General features: G+C 31.5%; 3 protein-coding genes, 1 long non-coding RNA gene and 1 pseudogene across 5 annotated transcripts; 2 read left to right on the forward strand and 3 right to left on the reverse strand.

Moving 5' to 3' along the window:
* Positions 1-1,309: 1,309 nt before the first annotated feature.
* Positions 1,310-4,595, forward strand: LOC114375214 (ABC transporter G family member 9-like). 2 transcript variants are annotated; one of them, XM_028332984.1, is made up of 4 exons: positions 1,310-1,534; positions 2,157-2,958; positions 3,405-3,724; positions 3,976-4,595. In XM_028332984.1, exons 1-4 carry the CDS (start codon positions 1,424-1,426, stop codon positions 4,462-4,464), a joined length of 1,722 nt encoding a protein of 573 aa, XP_028188785.1. In that variant the 5' UTR covers positions 1,310-1,423; the 3' UTR covers positions 4,465-4,595. The 2 variants fall into 2 exon arrangements, with proteins under 2 accessions (XP_028188785.1, XP_028188784.1); XM_028332983.1 differs by having other exon boundaries at positions 1,319-1,534; positions 3,808-4,595.
* A 4,140-nt stretch (positions 4,596-8,735) lies between these two features.
* Positions 8,736-9,708, reverse strand: LOC114375934. Its single transcript, XR_003658871.1, has 2 exons — positions 9,586-9,708; positions 8,736-9,290 (listed from the first exon to the last, which is right to left on the reverse strand). It is a non-coding gene; the product is annotated as an uncharacterized LOC114375934 (long non-coding RNA).
* LOC114375933 lies at positions 9,182-10,036 on the forward strand. Its single transcript, XM_028333799.1, has 2 exons — positions 9,182-9,321; positions 9,403-10,036. Exons 1-2 carry the CDS (start codon positions 9,211-9,213, stop codon positions 9,832-9,834), a joined length of 543 nt encoding a protein of 180 aa, XP_028189600.1. The 5' UTR covers positions 9,182-9,210; the 3' UTR covers positions 9,835-10,036.
* A 2,073-nt stretch (positions 10,037-12,109) lies between these two features.
* On the reverse strand, positions 12,110-13,364 carry LOC114373257 (annotated as a pseudogene).
* A 6,951-nt stretch (positions 13,365-20,315) lies between these two features.
* Positions 20,316-22,419, reverse strand: LOC114374382 (polyphenol oxidase A1, chloroplastic-like). Its single transcript, XM_028332025.1, has one exon. It carries the CDS (start codon positions 22,349-22,351, stop codon positions 20,489-20,491), a length of 1,863 nt encoding a protein of 620 aa, XP_028187826.1. The 5' UTR covers positions 22,352-22,419; the 3' UTR covers positions 20,316-20,488.
* Positions 22,420-23,156: the final 737 nt, after the last annotated feature.

The raw sequence follows: 23,156 nt of genomic DNA on the forward strand, positions 1-23,156 counted from the left end.
ATCATTGGATTCTAGATCTTCTAAAAATTTTATAGTTAGGTGTTCTTGAAATAGCTTAGGAACTTCCTGATGTATTAACCTATAAAAAAAATACCATATAAATGATCGTATATCACCATATAAAAAACGTAATAATTTTAATAAGCATTAGTTAATATTAAGCTAGATACAATTTCACTCTTTTTATTTTTCTTTTCATTTTGGTCTCTTTAGTTCATTAAAGTATATTTGATACACCAAATTAATTATTTCGTTAGTTTTTTTTTTTACCATAATGTGTTGCCCATGCATATAAATAGACATTTTTACATCGATTGTTAATACAGTCAACATAAAAATATTTATTTACATAACTTTTGTCAATTAAATTAATGAAATTGATGGAAATAATATGATTGTAGTGTTTTTAAATGATTGAATGATGTAATTAAACTATTTAATAATTTAGGGATTTAATTGAAGTGTTTTTAAATAATTTGAAGATATTATTGAATTTTTTAATAATTGAGAGACTTAATTAAACTTTTAATTATAATTAAGTGACCAATTGTATAATTAAATCAAATATATATAAATTATAGAATTAAAAAAAACTTTAACGTCAAGTTAATGTTTGGAAGAGAAGATAAAATGTATATATTTATAAAAAAAATTATCTTAAGTTTGTTAAACTCTCATAAAACAAAATTCTTATTTATTAATAATGGTGTTTCTTGCGTGATAAGGCTTGAATGATACCTTTGCGATAAATGATAAATCTCTTGATATGAGAAACCTATTGGATTCATAATCCCATACTTTTCACCTATGAAACAAACATGAGGAAGATTCTCAAATCATGAAAAATACTACTAAGTTGTGTTTATCTAATTAGTCATGCTAACAAAAATATATTAGCACATTTTCACTCTCAGACGATTGAAAGCATGATCCAAGCTTTTTATATAAGATAATGAGACGAGTTCAGGTCCTGGCTCTAGAATTGTTATGTCTTAACCTATGAGGAATATTGTTGAAACTCCGCATATTCCTGTTGAACAAACTACTTTTGTCACACTACTCTCGTTTAGCTAGGGTGCTAAACAAGGAATTTGTTTTTTCATCAGAGAAGTTAAAGTGAATATATTGAACAGAATTTCAGTTTCAGTAAACTTTGCCACACGTCACAAATGAGACACGTAATTGAGTAAGTGGCACTTGTTGAGGGTATTAAGTAATTTGAGTTATTAGAAGTTTAAATGGCGATGGCTTCTTCAGTTCACATTGAGCAAAGATATGGACAAGAAGGAAACATCACAATCAAAACGGCATATATTCTTTGCTTTATACAACTACTTTTGGAACTAATGTGCAAGTTGGAACTGGCAGAAGAGAGATTCAAAAGGGACATAGATCGTTGAGACCTTAACTTACGTATGATTCAATGTCAGAGGAAATGGCAAGTGAGAGGTTTTACTCTGTATCCCAGAGGTTGCAGTCAGATGAAGCAAAGCAAGATATCTATTTGAAAGTTAACAAACCTCTTACCCTCAGGGTAGATTTCTCCATTTAATTTTGATAGTTGTTTCATGTCTTGGGAGTTCTTAATAAATTGTAACTAGCACATGTTATGATTTTTTTTTAAGTTGAATTTTTACTCTTCCATCCTAATGATTGGTATGAAAATTTTCTTTTGTTCAGAGTTCAAACTCCATATAATTCATGAATATCTTTTCAACTAAATAGTCTATGCACTTTACATGTCATCTAGTTACGAATGGTCATATATGGTATGCTTGTTGATTTTTGCTTAAAATATACCAACTGATGATTTAAATCACACAATTCCAAAGGATACAGTTACATAATTTGAATCTTTTACTTGATATTGAAATTCGGAGCAGAAAGTATGTTACCATGAAGTTGATCAAAATACTTGTTTGTATGATAAACAATATGGGTCTAAAGGCAGGGTGGGGTCTCTTCTTTGTCTGATTTCTTGCATGGGAAGTTTTTTTTATTGATGAATTAAGCATGTTCTCGTGTACTTCATTTGGATGGTATTGGTTTATGCAAAAATTATCCTTTTTGATAATCAATCTAATGATGAACATGGGAAGCAAATGTTTCTTTACAGTACAACACTTCATATTCTACTCCATTGGTCTTTGTTGCAGTTTGAAGATGTTGTGCATAAAATAAAAATTAGCAAAGGGAAAGGCTTGTTATGCTACAACAAAGAGGTAAGTTCTGAGGAGACACTGGTCTTGAAAGGGATCAGTGGTGTTATTTTTCCAGGTGAATTGTTAGTCATTTTAGGCCCTTCTGGTTGTGGCAAAACAACTCTGTTAGCTGCTTTGGGAGGCCGGCTAAATCACAGTATCACTAGAGGAAGCATAACCTACAATGGCAAACCCCTCTCAAAATCAGTGAAGCAAAACCTGGGATTTGTTTCTCAACAAGATGTCTTCTATCCTCACCTATCAGTCAGTGAGACACTCATCTTTTCGGCTCTTCTTCGCTTGCCAAATAGCGTATCTAAAGAAGAGAAAATCTTAAAAGCTCAGGCAATTATGAATGAACTTGACCTGACTCATTGTAAGGACACTATAATGGGAGGGCCACTCCTAAGGGGAGTTTCGGGTGGAGAATGGAAAAGGGTTAGCATAGGTCAACAACTTTTAACTAATCCAAGTCTCTTGCTTGTTGATGAGCCTACTTCAGGTCTTGACTCTACAACTGCTAGAAGAATTGTGCTAACTCTATGTGAGTTAGCTAAAGATGGAAGGACTGTCATAATGACTATTCACCAGCCTTCCAGCAAACTTTTTTACATGTTCCAGAAGATTTTACTGCTATCAGATGGTAGAAGCCTGTACTTTGGGAAGGGAGAAAATGTTATGAATTACTTCTCCAGTATCGGTTATACTCCATCCGTAGCTATGAATCCAACTGATTTCTTACTTGATCTTGCAAATGGTACGCAATGTTGCAAACATTAACCTTTCAAACATGCCTAGGAAGTAGCATCCTGCTTGGTTACATAAGACTAGGGTCCTCACTCTTTACATTCAAATATTTCACGCCACTGCAACATCATAATCATGTATATCAATATCAATGTAAGCATTTAAAGACCAACTTTTAAATAAACAATAATATGAAATTAAGTATGATCTATTTTTAGAACTGAAGCTTTTCAAGTCATACTGGATCAAAGACTTCTGCATATAGTTGATATCTTTGAGAAAAATAAAAAATAAAGCTAAGTCAAAACGGCATGTTTTTACTTTTGTTGAAATAGTTTTTGCATCATTCTAATATAAGCTAATGCACCAGCTAGAAGATTTGCTCCTTGTTTCTCTTTTAGATTTCCACCATCATTAGTCTATTCATTAATTAGAAATCATCTTACAACATTTTAGGTATTTATTCTGAAAATTTGGAAGAGGATACAAATGCTACAAAACAGGTGTTACTATCTGCTTTTGAGAGTAACCTTGCAAGCCAAGTGAAGATGGAACTTCAAATTTCCAGGGATTCAATCCATCACAATTCAGAAGATGAGATATTCGGTCAACATTGCACAACTTGGTGGCAGCAGTTTACTATATTACTAAGAAGGGGTTTCAAAGAAAGAAAGTATGAGCAATTTTCACCCCACAAAATCTGTCATGTTTTCGTCTTGTCATTCTTTGCAGGCTCTCTCTGGTGGCAGTCTGGAGCTGATCAAATGCATGACCAGGTATTTATATGATATAGTAGTATAGTACTTTGGCATAATAAAATCCAATACATTTTCTGATTATTGTTTCTTCTGCTTTGTAGGTAGCACTACTTTTCTACTATACACAATTTTGTGGATTCTTCCCTATGGTCCAGTCTATTTTTACATTTCCTCGTGATCGCGAAATGATAATAAAGGAAAGGTCCTTCTACATGTATAGACTCTCATCTTACATCATAGCAAGTAATCTTGATGACCTTCCATTGCAGCTAGCCTTGCCAACCCTTCTTGTCACTGTTACTTATTGGATGGGAGGGCTAAAAGCCAAAGCTTCAATTTTCTTTCGTACTCTAGCTGTTGCTCTTCTCTATTCTTTGGTATCACAAGGTTTTGGCCTTGCTATTGGAGCATTGCTGATAAATAATCAAAAAGTAGCTATTACAGTTGGAACTGTGGTCATGACATTGTTTCTTCTAGTTAATGGCTTCTTTGTTCGAAATACGCCAGCATTTGTGTCCTGGATAAAGTACCTATCTCATGGCTATTATTCCTATAAGCTCTTGCTAGGATCACAGTTTAACGGTTATGACACTTACCATTGTGGTCAAAATGTCACCTGCTCAGCTGTGAACTATCCTACAATTAAGCATGTGGGCATTGACAAGCAAGGTTTATCTGTTGCTGCTTTGGTGGCAATGCTTGTAGGCTACAGACTTATTGCCTATTTTGCCCTTAGGATTGGCACTAAACTTAACTAGAGCCCTTCTACTGTAGATGTCAAAATTTCGTTTAATAAGGAAATATTGGTTTGTTAAGGATTATTCTGCTGTTAATCATAACAATATTTTGCTTTTATTGCATTATCTTGTTTTAAGCTGCATTAATATAATCATTGTTAATGCAATTGGAAATGGAATCCAATCTTTCAAATAATTATTGATTGAGGATGGTAGCAATCAAATTGGAAACTGAAATAGTGCATTCTGTGAAGTATTTATCAACAATTACAGTATCACTTCTATTTTTAGACTCAAAATATTAGAAGATGTTTTATGTGTAGTGTGATGATGTATGTTCTGATGAAATAACATCAGCATTACTGTGTCAGTGGCGGATCCAAGACTCTAAGTTAATGGAGACAAATTATAAAAAATAAAATCAGTAGATTCAATTATATAAATATAAATAAAATAAAATAAAAATATAAAATTTTATTTACAAATTTAGTGAATTTTAAAAAAATAAGGAGATGCAAGTACACCCCTGAAATCAACGTAGATCCACCACTGATTACTATGTCACTGTATGTAGCAGAGCGGTACAAAGTAGAAACTACAAAGGCTGTCTTAAGTGATTTATTATCATTTTGAATTAGTATGTACAACACAACTATTGCTTCTTTGTTTAATAGAAACTCCTCATCTAGATTTTTAGAAGCTTATTTTCATTTATCTTTATTGTTTGGAATCAGAAGAAACTAGTCCAAGTAAAGGGATTCAGCATTTACAAATGGAGTTGGATACTTCCATCTACAAACCAAGAACATAGTGACACAATTTTTATTTTTATTAGTCACGAAGATCCTAATCACATTAAGAACAAAATAGTCTCCTCGGATTGTCTACAGCAGAACATGCAATGTTCAACATTTCTAAGGTATGCCAACCCCCAAATGTCTTCTCAGTCAACTAATCTAACAAACTAGTAGTTTGGTCCACCTAAGTTGATGTTGGTCACTTTCTCACCCATATAATTTATGTAGCTATTAATAGTTAAACAGGGGACAACATAATAAAAGCATGCTTCATTGTGGTCAAGTACTAAATGATCAAATACAGATTCAAACCCATAAGCATAACCAACCGGTCATCAATGCGCAACTTTATTGCTCTGTTAGGACTCGCCGTCAAAATAATCAAATACTGTTACTCTTCTTTTTTTCTTAGTCCAAGTGTGTTACACTTTCCCAACTAGACAATATAAACTAATTGTTTTTATGTAATTTGGACCACACATAAAACATATATGGTCCCTACCCTACTACATTCAAAAGTAAAAAGACATATTTGGTCCCGGTCCCTACGAAGTTCTAAATCAACAACCGCAACATCCTAGGTCCAATATTGTCTCCAATGGTTCGCATGTGTCCTAACCTGCCAAACTGAGAACGAATCTTGCTACTCGCTCTGCACTCTTCATATTATGACATTTTCTTGAGTTATCTATTGGCCTAAAAAGGGAGAGAGTCTTCTCTTGAGTTATCAAACTAACAAGGCCACAGTAGCACAAAATGAGTGTTCAACAGTTTGATATGGTTTGACTTTCATACAAAAAGTCACCCCATAGAAATAATATTATGCGGTTCAGTATAATTTGATTTGAATGTAATGTAAAATCTAAACAAAATTAAACCAATCTTTATTTCCATTTTTCTCTGATTTTTTAAATTTATTTTTGTGTAACTTTTAAAGTTACTTTTATTTAACAACTAATAAAATAAATCGATACAGTGCAAAATTGAATGACCACTTGTGTTCTTATCAGCTTTTGAAAATGAGATTTAAGTGTGGTTCTAGTTAAGGAAAAGAATTGAATTTTATCGGGGCATAGCAAGAAAAACAATGATTTTGAGTTCAAACTCTAGATTATCGACTAAAGTTAGAATAGCCTCATCTTAATTAATTCAAACACTTTGTAAGTATATCAAACATGTAATTTGATTTTAACAATATAGAAACCAAAAATGCAATCAAATTGAAATAAAAAACAATGTGATAATTTCAATTTTTTTGTTTAATATTCGACTTTTCAGTTTCTTTTTTGTTAGTTTGGTGATTTAGAAAAATTTGATATGTCTTGAGCATCCTTATCAAGCATCATCGATGTATATAGACATTTACCTATTGATTAAACATGGTGATGCAGTCGATAATGAGTTTTTTAAAAAAATTTGTAGTTTATTTCTAATATTCGAGGGGATGGGGGAAGAAAGAGATGGTTTTAAATTTCTTTCTTCTCCTGTTTGTCTGTCCTCAAATATTGGCTGATTTAGATGAGAGGAAAAGTGGTTTATAATTTTTTAACTAAATAAATTAAATTATGGTAAAAGTATATTTTGTTTCTTAATTCCTCTATTATTATTTTTAAGGATATAATAGTGTATTATCCATATTTTCCTTACAAGTTACATCTCCTTACGAACCAAAAAGAAATGATATTTCCCTTCTCTCTTATCTTCTCTTGAGTCAAACCAAACAATGGAAGGCCTCTCTTTACTTCTCCCCCTTTCTTTAGGTTGGCCTTAGGGAGTCCAAAAGAAGTAAAATCAAGTGGTAAAGGATTTTATTGGATGGACTTTTGATGTAATTTAATTTTTATTTTAATTAAAATAATTTTCTAAACTCCCGGATGATGTCGCACCTGTATGTTGTTACTTGTTATACAATGGAATGAATATTTAATGTATGGTTTTTTAGTTGTAAAGCCATTAAAGAAAAGAAATATATGTCTTTAGTAGCATTTTATCTTCAATTTAATCTCTTTAATGGTAGTTTACGTAGGGACAAAATGTTGAGTTTCATATTACATATTAGTTTTTTTTTATTAATTTACGTGTTTGGTGATTTCGACGTGCAGATTTACATTATAATTTCTCTTTGTCCACAAAACACAAACTAATTATATATTAGTTTTTTTTATGTACCAAAAAGCTTCATTTTCTTTTATTTATTCCTTCCCTTTCTTGGCAAAATTGTTAGTGGCTAGTCCTGCTGAAACGTATTATGATATCAGTGCTATATATAACAGTAACAAACTTTGAGATTTATGTGGCTTGTTTTCATCTAAGGCACATGGATTTGCGCGTTAAGTCAAGCTTTCACAATCATAACAACTGAATGAGGTTCCAATAGCATCATCTCCGGCCTCTTATAGAGTGTTGAATGTCACGGTTGCCAGAAATAAAGATGCTTTAATAGTTGTTTTATCAACGCGTGAGGAGGGTATAATTATAAATCCTCATTTTATTTCCATATTAAGTAATTCGCACTTTATCTAAAAATTATTCAAATCACAAAAAAGGGAATTGGTTCTACGTCACCGCCATATCATCCTAAAAGATTGATGATTACTCTTATGTGACTTGTATATCAAATAAGATATACTTAGAAATGATTTGCCATTTATTCCATATACTTAGAAATAATGTAGAACACGTTACTAATGTATCAAGTTTATCTGGTTTTAGTTCATATGTCCATGCATCAATATCTCTTTTATTCTTTTTAAATATTTAACAAGTGTTGCATAGCTTCTAACTCAATAACACACACAATTCTTCAAAACTAAAAAAAAAATAATCACATATTTTATAAGGATTTGTATAATTACTTCAAATTTACATGCATTATAGTGTTTCCCTTGTTTTGAGAAATTATTGAGTTTTATTTTAGAATTGATTTTATAATTAGTCTTAAAACATTATTTTAAAAGACTAAAAAACTTTAGTTAATACCTCTTGTTTTGTCTAGATCACAAATCTTTCAATGGAGACAATCATGCATATTTTAAGACTTAAATATGAAACTTATTAAGTTTGAACAATCTTGCATAAGCTGATTCACATGTTTGTTGGTCAAAATCTCTTTTCTTTCATTTTTTTTATTGATGTTATCTCTTTTAACTTTTATACATAGGAATAATTTGCACAACTACTGAGTATTAATGAATTAAGATCTATGAATTTGTTGTGATTCGTAGTACTGTTTCATAGATTTAAATAGTCGAAGGAAAAAAAAACATAATCCTGTACATCCTGAAAACCTACATCATATATCTACCATCCGTTATAAGTTATTACACATCAATTAAAAACCATGACCACGCACAACCAAGATCACAAGAAGAAATAATAAGGAAGACAATGACAAATAATAATCGAATACAACAATATGCGATCATAAAAGAGGAAGCTCGAGCACACGTACACGTGCCCATCAACCCTCTCTATCTATCTGTATCTTCGTACCTGTGAAACTGAACTGATATGGTTGCTTGTTTGCATAAGAAAACATGACATCAAAAGCATTCCATTTCTAAACTCCCCAAACCCTTATTATTATTCATTCCCACAAAACCAGCCTCATCATCCTCATTATCGTTGTGTGGTCCCTACCCCATGTGTCACAAAAACCATCCTCATCCATTAGGCACATTTATTGTATAGTTGCATACACATACAATATTGATCCCACTAATTAATCCAAAGTCCCATATCACTAGCCGCTACTTTTTCTCCAAATATCACGAAAACGTACGAAAGTTAAGAGCAAAGGAAGGGAAAAAGCAGAAGATAAAGTAAGAAAAGGCTCTAATGAAAAAAACAGTTTGTACTAAAATGATGCACGAGACGTACATAGAAAATTGAGCACAAAGTAGTGGTTTTTGATCATGGATAGCACAGCACCACCCACACCTTCCTCCAGGGTTTCGGCTCCACCCCACCGATGAAGAGCTCGTGGTTCACTACCTCAAGAGAAAAGCTGCTTCAGCACCCCTTCCCGTCGCCATCATCGCCGATGTTGATCTATACAAGTTCGACCCTTGAGAGCTACCAAGTATGCTACTTTATCACACCCCATTTCATCTTTTATCCATTTTTCAGATATTTAGGTTTTAAATTGCAAGAGCAACTTTAGTGCAGGATCTTGGAGTGGGTTCTTGCACTCAAGATCCATTTTTGTGAAGATTCAGCAGTACAGAGAGTTAGGATCTCCAGTGTAGCACAATGGATCTTGCATAAGAACCCTCGAGATCCCAAAAGTAGCTTAACGGGTTTGGGAGGGAAGCAACAAGAAAAAGATGCAAAGGAAGAAAAATACCTGAACAGATGCATGTCACCGTCGCACCGCCGAAGGTGCATCAATTTGGCGGCACCGTCGCATTGTGGAGAGGGGAAGAGGAAGAGGAAAAAGAGAAAGGGGAGTGGGGAAGAGGAAGCGTCCGCGGGAGAGGAAGTGGAACGTGCCGGGAGATTGAAAGAAAGAGAAAAAAAGAGGAAGGGAAATGTCCAAGGAGAGAGAAAGGAAAAAAAAAGAAGAGAAAAACTAGGAAGGGGATGGAAAAATTAAAAATTAAAATCAACGTTACAATTGAACGTTGGACCACTCATGTTTAATAATAATAATAATAATAGTGTGGTTTAGCTTAGCTTACTTTACACAATAGGAAGAGGTCGAGACTTGCATGTACTACTATTATATATGTTGACCTTGAAGCTTACAAAATTATAATAGATTAAATTGAATACAACCGCGCGCGAAATTAAAATCATATATGGACATTTTTGTTTAATTTATAATTTTGATCCTCTGTTTAATTTGTAATATATATATATATATATATATATATATATATATATATATATATATATATAAAGAATTTACTCAAGTCTTTTGAACATCCTAGTTATGATTTTATGTTGGATTGTTGGTGATGTATAAATTCTATTATAATTTATAATTGTTTGCTCAAATTAGTGGTTTTTCCTAACCTTGTGATAACGACACAGAGCGTACAATGGGCTAAAGAAAGGATCAACATGTAAGTCATTTATTTACATCTAAGAGTAATTAAAAACATTCATGAATCAAAATAATAATATAACAAAAAAGCCATGCAGGAGTGAACCTTCATTACTGAAACCTTAATTTTTCTTGATGCAAGTATTATTCTGCCTGCAGAAGTGATGATTTTATGCTGGTCATCTACTTGTTAGAATTCATGATTAATTCAGACCAAGATAGAAGAGAGAATTCGGAAAAAGTGTGATGAACTGAAAATGGATTATATTGATAATGAGAAGGGTTGAGTACATGTATATAGGGCTTTCAACCTCGATCGGTTAATTTCTTTGTAGTAGTTTCTGTTTGTTTTGGCTTAAGCCCTCCTTCAATAAATAAAAAATACATGTATATATTTTGAATATTTTTGACAGAAAATACATGGATATATATGATTTTTTTTTTTGCTGAATGCATATATTTAATAGATCAATGTGCAACATAAATAACATATGTTGTTGATCTCATTAGTTGTATATCAAGTGCGGCATCAATACCATTTAATCAACACGTACATTTGAAAAGTCATAAAACTCTACATGAAGTGGTCTTCACATATTTTACTCTATATGTTATCAATTTATTCTAATAAACTAAATGACCATAACTTCTGCAACAACTCAATTAATTGTGACCCGTGTGATTATATATCTGCAATCAATCAGTGTTCCTCATAATAATCTCTTTGGGACATTGGGTCCAACCAGTTGAAAATATATGTACCACAGCTCCATGCCTCTCTAATTAAGAAGAGAAAACAAAAAGTAAACCAGTACAACAAACATTTTGTTTTTGTGTGGATACAACAAACTTTTTTAGGACACTTGTTAAATAAGCTAAAAATCTTGTAAAAGCACATTTAAAAATTATAAGAAATCAGATTTTTGTTTATCCAAATAAAAAAAATCGTTTTTCCTTCTTGTTGGTTATCGAAATTGAAATTTTTGGTAACTATAAATGTGAGGCTAATGAGTCCGAAAAGGTTGTTCCGAACTGATAATATTGGACCAAAAAATGCAACGAAGCACATATCATTATTTTTTGTAGCTTTAGTAAATCATTTAAATTAATTACTTTAATTAAAAAGGATAGTCAGAAGCACTGTTATAGATAATTCTCCAATAAATACTCGATGTATAGCAAGTGAAGAAGGATTTCAACTTCAAATTCAAATTGAATTACTTATCTTTTTTCACATTCTTATTGCATTTACTGCTTTATTGCTTCTTTAAATTTATTTTCCTTGTTCGATTTATTCTTTTTTTCTTTAAACCTACACTAAGCACTCTCTCAAGTAGTTTAGGAACTCAGAGTCAAGAAGTAAATTCTTCTTCTTTGCGTTAATCGTTTGATCGTAATTGGGACCTTGTTGAAGCAACATTAGCCTATCCAATCGATTGATCGAATGTAACAATAAAATTTGCATGCCCGGTAGGACCAAGTAGATGAATTGATCAGCAAATTTGAATAAGAGATCGAGTCGATTAGGAGTACGGTTGATTATAACCTAAACTAAGAAACATTATTTATAATAACCATTTATGTTACATAAATTCCTCGAGCATCATGTCTACATATGGAGTTATCATTTTAAGCTGAAAGTACATAAAAGATAAAAGGGATTTATTAAGTTCTAAGGAAAATAACTAGGGATATATACTTCACAAATGACAGAATATGTCGAGGAAACAACCACACTACCACACCATACATTATTTAGCTGTTGATTATTATATTTATTTATTTATCCTCCACCAAAGGAACAAGCTTAATCTTCATGTCCTTATATTGTAACAGGCTTGTTCCCATACTTTGGAACCAGTGTCACAGCAATAGTACTATCATCGTCTTTTACTTCCAACTCTTTCAACAGATCAGTTACGATTGTGGCTGCATTACAGTGAATAAAAAAATTATATTGAAAGTTAGTTACTGAAGAATACAATTAATGTGACTGCAATTACAATTACGATGAGATAAAATATATCTTGATAGCGAAACACTTTTTAAAACCAAGATCATATTGTTTTGGTGCACATGTGAAGAATGAGGCAAAGTCACAAAGCTTCCTGTAAACTTCGAATGCTCGGATCCTATGTCGTCGTCACCTTTGTCGTTGATATACACATCAAACCTCACATCTTCAGACCTATCATACTCAACATCTATCAGTAGCAACTCCTCCATTAATTCCTCGTTCCTTGACTCCACCTTTGGCATGTTCACAGTTGTACGTTCAATGGAATTCAAAGTGAGAGGGAACCGCAATGCCTTCAAATCCAAAGCTTGTTTTGCACCAACCCGAGGAGCAAGATTTTCTGGTTTAACATGTATATCCGGACTAACGTGGAGCCATGGAAGGTCAACTTGTTAGTAATCATACCCTTTTTTTTATATAAGCAAATGTTAGTGGGAGGATTTAAACTTGTGACTTATTTCTTTTTTTCTTTATTTTTTATCATTAAATCAATCTTATATCTGTCCAATGACTTGCTTCCCTAAGATGGTCATAGAGATAAGAATATTCATCTGTGTAAATCATGAAAGGCATTTTCATGCCGTTAGGATGGTCCCAGTTCCAAAATGGAAGAGCAAAGGTTGTTGGGTCAGCGATCAAGCTCCCAAGATTCTCTCGTAGAAATATAGCTACCCTTTTGTTTATAGCCACCATCACAATAGGCACAATGAACATTTGCTTGTTGCATGAAAAGCTGAACCGGCACCGTTGGTTGAACACAGTTAGTTGGCTCTGGAGGGGACAATGGAGTACCAAAGGCTGAACCAGTGTTCCTACTAGTGAGACTATTATCACCATAGCTAGAGTCCTCCAAGGCTGATTAGAATGTCCCTCTTATTTCTAGGGTTGTTGTTAGGGTAACCGTTGCATGCAACTTTGGAAGCATGATGGGGTTATGTTGCTAGGTTTGCATGGTTTTTGAGACGGTGGGAAAAATGGAAGAAGAGGAAACACAAATAGGAAAGGATGCAGTGAGATTGAGGAGGGACGAAAAGGATGGATGGGATGATATAGAAGCCATGGTTAATCATCAGTTACACCTATGTTCTGCTGGTAAAAAATAAGCCAAGGAACTGCCTTTTCATAATGGAGTTTGAGTGAAAAAATGAGATAGGATTTGAGTACAATGAAAGAAGTGGGGTGAAAAATTGTTAAGATTTATTTGGTACCAATTAAAATTAAGGGTTTATGATAGATTAATTAGGTGGCAACTTTATTAGATTGCAGGGGAGGATTATATTTGGTTACTTCGTAAATATCTTGTAATTGATCTTATTTGGGTTTGTCTAACTAATAATTTCTTTCACTTATAAAAAAAGGTGAGAGGATGCAGAGAAAAAGGTATTAACAAATAGATAATTATACTGTCAAAATATCAATATTAATATTAATAATTTTTATAATATAAAATAAAATATGATTCAATTTAAATTTTATACTGAATATAATAATAAATACAATTTTAATTTTAAAATTGTAAAATCTTAAAAAACCAATCCTACTCTCAAACTGTGTTTAGACTTTAGAGATCACCATGATATGTAATTATGGAAGTAAGAAGATATAAAAAATGAATTAATTAAAAGAGAGAGATCGAGTAACTCAAAAATTCTTTTTTTTTTCCTAAAGTGGAAGTCTCGTTAATTATTTTATCTTCTTAAAATTTTGACTAGGAGAAATAACCACTTTGTGTCTAACTTTTTTTTAAAATAATAAGAAAGATAATAAAAGTTAGTGTTGAAGATAGTAGATATTATAGGGATAAAATACTAGTAATCATGGATGTAATTATATTAATAAAATGGATATCTACACCAAAATACTTAATTTTCTTTATATATAATTATAGATATTTGTCTACCACCATCTGATATAAATAATTATTAAATTTACGTGTCAAATAATTTACTATATATAATATGTTTATAACTCTTAATTTATTTATAATTACTTATGATTTTCGTATTAGACACATATAATAAATAATGTCTTTGAATGATCTATTAAGAGTTTCAAGCTTAATCTCATTATTAATTGAGAAAGATTGCTCTATATATATTTCATCTTAAAGTTTCTAAAATAACAATCTTTCTTTAACAAAAAACCGTTTAAAAAAATTTGTAGTTAGACAAAAAACAGCACATAATATTTTATTTTATTAATAATAAAGGATAAGAGTTAATAAATAAATTTTTATGAATATAAATTAGTCCTTTTCCATTTAACAACTTTGAAATATATTTTATGTAAAATAGTAAATAAAAAAAATTAATGGGAGGATCTATACTTACTCAATGAATAACTCTTTTAGACTTATTTTTCATCTTCATCATTCATTTTTATAAGATCTAATAGTTATAATAACTCACTAATCTCAATCATTATATCTTTAAAAAAATATTATAAAAATGAGGAAAACTCTAAAAGAATTACTCTTAAAGAAATCTCAATCATTATATCTTTAAATTAACATATATATATATATATATATATATATATATATATATATATATATATATATATATATATATATATATATATATATATATATGTTAATTTAAAATTGATTGAAAGGTAATTTTTGGATAATTTTGCAAACTTTTTTTTTCACCAAAAAGAAAACGAAAAAAAGGTAAAAACGTAATAGATCCAAATGATAATTTAGTTTAAATTTTTATAATAACTAAATAGTTTATATGTTTATCAATTTATATACATTAAGTTAATGTAACCATTTACATTTTTATATTCATACTTTAAGTGGAGAAAAATGACATACATGTTTGATTTTTTAAACTCACAAAATATGAAATATAAATAACATAATCATAATCAGATATATACTTAACACATTTAGTATAAAAAAATTTAAACAAGTACAATAAAAAAACTTTAACTAACCTGAATAATAGAACCTAAGTGTCAATAATGAAATGATCACCCAAGTCAGACTAACTATAAATCTGATTGTAAGAGAGAAAGAAAAAAAGTTAAAAACCATTATCTATATATTTTTAACACTTTATAATTGGTTAAGATTGATTGAAATGCAACATTGTAATAAATATGTGACCTTTTCAATTATAAATAAACAGAGCTAGCAGCATATATGTTAGTTGACATATAGAAAATGAAAAATAAAATAAAAATAAAAATATGATAGATGATACGAGGTAATAAAAAAAGACAATAAAAAATAAGAAGTATTAATTATGTGTTTACAATAATAGTATTTAACTATCTATTATTGTAAAAATGTCTCAATGCAACTCTAATCTTCAAAATATAGTTATTAGTTAAAAAAAACTTCAAAGCTAGAGTTGACAATTTTAGGATACAAACTCAAAAATCCATCAGTAAAAAAAACTCAAAAACCCAAATATTGAAGGTAAAATCCACTTGAGATCATGATCCATTACAAGTGTAACTAACCACAATTGGAATGAATATAAATAATTTGATTATGGTCATATACAAAGATCTAAAGTTATATTTTCAATTTATTCTCCATTTATAATTTCTTAGCCTTTATAGAAGCTTCGCAGTTGTTCATATTACTAATCAAATGCATGTGACATTGTTTGAGAAATGTCATTTTTTAAAATCAGTTTAATGTGTGGGTGGTTGGGGGAGGATCATGTATTCATGTTACAAGTTAAAATTTTAATTTTACGAATAATCAAATAATGATCACTTGCCAATTTATGTTACTATGTGGATTTAAATATGAGTATTTAATTTCGTTATGACTAGTACTATATCATTAGACGTTTAAAAAAAAAGTCACAAATTAAAAAAGTATAGAGAATGCTTTATTATATAAAAAAATTAAAGAAACAGTATAATTTTTTTAAAACTATTATCTAATAATAAATTATCTGCCTAAAAAGTTATCATATATAATATTTATAAAGTATCTTAATTAGAAGCAAATTCTATTAACTAAGTTGATTTTAAAATTATAAATATAAACATTTTAATTTATACTTTTTCAATAAAACCTTTTTTTGAATTCATAGTTTAGTATCTTACATGGAATGCGCCATACAGGGATCCTTTTGCTTTATTTGCGCAAAAAAAAAAAAAAAAAGTGTTCATGAACACATCCTATCATTTTTTTGGCTGAATAAGAACGTATTCTATCATACTCTCTCGTCACCCAAAAGCCAGGTTCATTGGTGGATACTTAGTAGACTACAGCAAAACCAGAATTACACTTGATAAATTAATGACACCAAAACAAAATTTTAAATGTATTCTTTTTAATTAGTTTTAAATATATTCTTTATTTTTTAATACATCCTGTTTATATATAAAACTTTTTTCACTTCCTTCTTATATGATTCTGTTTAAAATATTTTTTTCATTAATTGTTTTTTAATCAAATATCTTTTGCTATTTTACAAGTTTTGTAGTTAATTAATACACAATAATGTTATAAATTAATATGATAAAAACATTCTCTCTCTTGTCAGAATTAGAGTAAAAATGAAAAAAAAAAAACCTTTTATCTTTCATAACCCCCCTCAGCGCCCACCTCCTTTGTCTTTTTTGTCCTAAAACCTTGCGTGCCAACCTTGCACTGGCACCGGCACCAACCAAAGCACCGACACCAAAACCAACATCTAGAGTGCCAACCTTGCAACCATATCACCATCATCACCAATCAAACCGCCACCAACCACCCGCGACCCAAACCACCATCACCTACCAAACCACCAACGCACCATCGGCACAACAACCTCATTTTTTACATAACAAATTCAAAACAAAAATAAGCAAAATGTCTTCAACTTTACACACAAATAAATCATCCAAGCAATCAACACCAAGCATGAACTCTCATGTTCGACTTCAACCAACAAATCACACACTATTGACTAAACAACATAAAATCATATATCCAAGCGCGCAATGTTTGGAAAGCAACAATGTTAACATAGAATGAATCAAATAAGGAATGGAAATTAAATGAAACCTCTAACTCCAAATGACAGCAAGGGTTAGGCAACAACTTCCGAGAGCAGCGTCGATTGAGACCAGCGAGAGACAAGTTGAGAGCATTGTGGGCTTACCTGTTGGTGGCGTGGGCTGACAGCGGAGGCACAGTGGAGGCACGACGGTCGCGGGGGAAAGACTGAGGCACGGGATTGTGTTGTGGAGAGGAATATGGCAAAGTGAGTGACAAAGGGCTAGGGTTGAGGTCTTTTAATTGGGGATAATTGAAATTTCCAACAGATCTGATTCAAAATTTTTCGAGGGAATTTTATCTGTGGAAATTAGTCCGTGAGAAATATCTTCTTCTTTTTTGTAGTGCAATATATTTTTTTACACCAACTTTTAAATTACACATGAACACACATTAGTAACAAATAATTATTAAATTTTGATTAGAGTATATGTTACACTTAAGTCATAATGAGCCTTCATTGGGCTTATTGGATTTCAATCAATCATTAGTACATATGTTACACTAAAATTATATAGTGGGCCTTGATTAGATTTTCAATCAATCATTATTAGTGCAAATGTTATATTAAAGTGATATTGAGCCTTATTGGATTTCAATCAATCATTAGTACATATGTTACACTAGAGTCATATTAGTAAGTGGTGAATGCATAGGTTACACATTGAACCTTAATAAATCATTATTGGGCATTGGATAGTGAACCTATTAAGTTAAGGCTTAATTGTAAACTATTTCACCAAATCCATTTTCCTATTTCACCAAATCGGTTCTCCTACTTTTTAATTCAGTATCTGAGTTCCTTTATATTTCAAAATTCATTATTTGAGTCTCATGATCCTTGGAATGATACATTCTTTTATCACTACAGTCACGTGTCCTTCTTGGATATTTGATGCAAAATATAGTATTAATATAAATTTTATATAAAAATAGTTTAATTTTTTCTTAATTTTTTATATAAAAATATTTGACATAATTGAAAAAATCAATAAATAACATAAATTAAATCTTTACGATATTTGATTTCATGATAAATTTTATAGAAATTTTACAGTTAAATAAAACTTTAATTTAAATTTAAAATATTTTAATTTACACCTTTCACGTTAATCTAATGGTTTAAATATTAATCATTTTCATATCATTCTTCATATATATTCTGTGTACTCATTACTATTACTCACTAGATTAGAGGGAAGTTGCACGATGACAAAGTGTTGCTGCAAAAAACCAGCCAGGAAATTAAGTTTATAGCATTTTAACCAATGAAAGCATAATTTCCAAATAGGTTCATCCGTTCATGCATCCCTACAAGTCAAAAAAAAAGTGATAAAGACATTCAGGGCAAAAAAACACAAGATGCATCATTCAAAATCAGCTGGATATTTCTTTTCTTTAGGTTCACCCGAGAAGGTAATCTATCTTGAAACATCCTCCAAAGCATGCAATAATTAATGTACCTTCGGTGGGACCTCAATGAATCTATCTTTTAAAATGGAATGATATAATAGTATCCCATAAATAAAAATTTTAAAAGATAAAACACCAAAACGGATTTTAATGAAAAGATAAAGGAGCAAAAATATTTTTTAGCCAAATTAAAAGTAATGTATAAATATATAGTTAATTTTAAAATTATTCACTATATTTAATTTTAATTAATAACTAGTGATAACAATTTTTGAAAATTAATTGTTATGTATATTTAAGTCTCTTTTATTTTATTTTTTGTTTTGTTACTTTGAAATATATATATATATATATATATATATATATATATATATATATACACACACTCTGCCTAATTGCCAGCAAACTAGACATACTTTTTTTGGGGTTATGCGCCAAATTTTAGTCAAGCTACGTACGGAATCACATGCATGTAGCTATAGTCGTCAAACGAATTATATACATAGTTGAAACTCCTAGCCATGGTTTATGGTACAAGAAATGTTCACATTTTGATCTTGCAGTTATTTTTGCGATGTTGTTAATTTATGCAGGTAATAAACAAAGTAGAATGGAAGAGCACAAGTAGTGCCTATTAATTCTTACGAGAATCATTGATCTCCTTGTCATCGATAATGCAAAATACAATTGCATTGTTATTAATAGCAGAAGTTGAGTATGCATGTTTCAAACGTTGCTTGTTGTTCACAAATGATTTGGATGAAGCACATGATGATCGTATTAATTAAATATGAAAAGAATACTCCTATCTTTCTATGGCACCAAAAGTGCAATTAATTTGTCAAACAATCCCATTCAACATTCAAGATCAGAGAACAGATTGATATGCTTTTATTGAAACTTATAGCTGATATTCCATCTAACCAAACCCTTGACTGAAAGAAAGTTCAATCTTATTAAATATAACACTGGAACATGCCCAAATGACAAATTGTTATGATTATAATTGAATTAAGTAATGATCATGCTTAGTATATATGTGTGTGTTCTGTCGGCCTAAAAAATGGTTTAGAAACATTGGCCCAAAATTCTGTGTTTTAAACTCGGCCCATTATTTTTTTTCCGTTAAAAATGACAGGTATAAGTACCTATAAGAAAAAGGTTACCTTAAATGGTTACCTTAAAAAAAACAGAAATTAAATGGCTCTTATTTAGGAAATATAAGTATTTTTTAGAGTCAAAGGTAACCACTTAATAGAAGGCACGTGAAATACTGTCACACTAACCTTCTCAATCTCACTTTCTCTCTGTCCTTCCAAAACCTCTTACCTCTTCATTAAAAAATTTCACCATGGCCAAAGTAAAAGTTAGGGTTCCTTACTAGTACTTCTTTTTCTTAAACAACTAATGTATGTTGATTTTATTTGTATCTATGCAGTTTTATGATTACCTCATCGTCTTATTAGTTTCTTTTATATATATATATATATATATATATATATATATATATATATATATATATTCTACATTGGATCAAACCATTTGTTAAGCTCTTAACCAACATTAAACAAAACATACAATAAGATTTTATTTGCCAATAAAACAACAACATATTACTTTTGCCATATTGAGCAATTAAAACATGATTATTTTTTTTTTGCTTTGAAATTGCTAAACATGCTGATATAAATTTAAACTCATTTGCATGTTGGAAACACCTCACCAAGCATGCAATAGTTTAGTAGTAAATGAGTGACATATTTTCACTCTTCCTTCTCAAACTCTATCTTTATGTTCTGAATTGTGATGCTTACATTCTCAGATCGTGGTACCAATGTGACCAAAACACTATCATCATTTTCAGCATCCAAGTCCTCTAACAAATCTGTTATTCCCAGTGTCAAGCTAGTTTTGATCTTCTTGTCCATGTTCATGTTCGAATGGGAATGACCCAGAGTCGAAAAGCTTCCTGCAAACTCTGTGCTCTCTGGTCCAATATCCTCGACATCTTCATCAGTAATATAGACATCAAACTTCACATCATCATCCCCATCAAACTCAATCCCATCAATCACCAACACTTCTTCCTCTTCCTCCTTGTCCCTCTTGCTCCTCAACTGCTTTGGCCTTTTAACTAGTAGGGTTACCTTTGAGTCCAACAAAGTGAGAGGAAACTTGGAACTTGGCCCAGTCTCAGCAGCCATTGCTGCACCAATGCCGCCAAATTGTTGTGCGAACGCCACCTTCTTAGCCTTTCTAGTTCTTTTGGGTTTAGGCTTTTTCTCGAGCCATGGAATGGCGACATCTTGGTAAACATAACCCATCTTATTCGTGTCAAGGCTGTCTTTCACCTTCACACGGACAAGGGTCTTGTTCTCATCGTAGAAGAAAAAGGAGGTTTCCAACCAATCACGGTTTTTGAAATCCCTTCTTTTTCCACTTGGTATTGTTTTCCATATATTCCACATACGATCCACGTTGGCATGGTGAGAATAGAAAGCGGGGTCTCTTCCAGCAGAATAGAACCTCCCCATGTCCTCTTTGTTAGGTTGTCTTGGATCACCGGTCCAACGGTGGACAGCAGTATGAGGACCAAGCTCTACGGTCCCTCCACCTAGCTCAGGCTGCTTTCCAGCAAGAAATGGTTTTCCATGGAAGAGCGATGCGCGTTTCGCACCAGAGACAACACTCGTATACATTACACCGAGGTTTTGTTCTACGCTTGGTTCCTTTCCACTGCCATAGTTTAGGTCTACGAGAGTAGTTGGTGTGATGTCTGGATTCCTGCGAGGGTCATATAGAGGGGAGTCTTCATCTGCGAAAATGGAAGGCAATACCATGCCACCATCAGGATTGTCCCAGTTCCAATACGGAAGTGCAAAGGTTGGGTCATCAATCAAGCTACCCAAGATTCGCTCATAGAAATAGAGGTACCAACGGTGGAAAGGGAAAAATATCCATGAAAAGTGGACTTTGAAGTCTAGCTCAACTGGGAACCCTAATTGCTTATAGCCACCATCACAATAAGCACAATGGATATCAGCTTGTTGCTTGAAACTTCGAGGATCATCAGATGGAAGCTCTCTCATGCGCTTAAGGGCTAACTTATACTTTTCTAGGTACTCATCGGTCACAAATTGAGCAGGTGGTCTAACCCTGAGGGGTGTTCCTTTAGGCAACTTGAAATCTATAGGAGGGGAAGAAGATTTTGGTGGGCAACAATAGACTTGTGCCTCGATGACCCCTTTAGGTGGTACATCATCAGTTATACAACAATGTTCTAGGTCAGGCTCGAGAATAGGAGCTGCAGCCATGGCTAAAGGGTTGGTGTTGCTAAGAGCAGAAGCACCGTAAAGGCCTCCAATGCCAAGGAGAACATCCCTCCTATGTTTTCCTAGAATGTTGTATGACGATGGTTTTTCTTCTTCTGGGTTTGGTGTTGGGGTGTTTTGGTTACTGTTGCATGACACTTTGGAAACATGATGGCCTTTTGGTTTGCTACGTTTGGTGGGTTTGCATGGTATTTGGGAAGTTAGGAAGGCGGAAGATGAGGAACAGATGGAAATGGGAAGAGGTGCAGAGAAATTGGAGAGGGAGAAAGATGATAGAGAGGAGATATAAGCCATGATCGATCTTCTTTTGGCTCATAATGATCGATCTACAATCTTAGTTGCCCTTTTATAGTGAAGTTAATACAGACAGATTTAGAGTACTTGCAGCAAAAGCCTTGCATATATAGAGGCACCGGTCGCGCTCTTAAAAGTGAAGCTTGAATAATACAAAACTAAAGTTAAATTTCAACGTATTATTACTTTTGATCGTACTGGTTGCAAATATTAATATTTAATGTGCGCGAGTATATCGTGGGAGTATGTACACATAGATTTTATCTTGCTTTTTCTTTCAAAAAGGTTTTTTGTCATTGGTGTGTTTTATATTAATATATTAATTATGCTATTTTTAATTTTATTATGTATTTTTATTAATAAATTATTTAAATTTTAAATAAACAAAAATATTTAAATAAAAAAATATTAAAAATGTATAACATATTTTAAATAATAAAATATTAAAATAAATTAATAACATATAAAATAGACCCATAAAAATATATTAATAATAAGTCAAATTAATATTATTTATTATATATTTAAATAATTTTTAAAAAAGCCAATTTTATCAAGTGCGTGAGTACTAATAATTTAAAACTAGCCTTTTGTGTTGACTATTGTTTTCTTTTTGTTGTTGCATCGTGCGTGAGTAACTCATGATTTGTTCATTATTGTTGTTGTCAAGTGTTTCATAAATAATTTGTTTCCAAATTCTATCGATGTCATTATTTGGAGTCATCGTATGAATAATTGATTGCATAAACGAGTAAAAGAAAAAGATTATTTGAAGAAGACGTACAAGAATGAATAAGAATTGAAT

This window comes from Glycine soja, chromosome 11 (genome assembly GCF_004193775.1).
Source record: "Glycine soja cultivar W05 chromosome 11, ASM419377v2, whole genome shotgun sequence".
NCBI lineage: Eukaryota > Viridiplantae > Streptophyta > Magnoliopsida > Fabales > Fabaceae > Glycine > Glycine soja.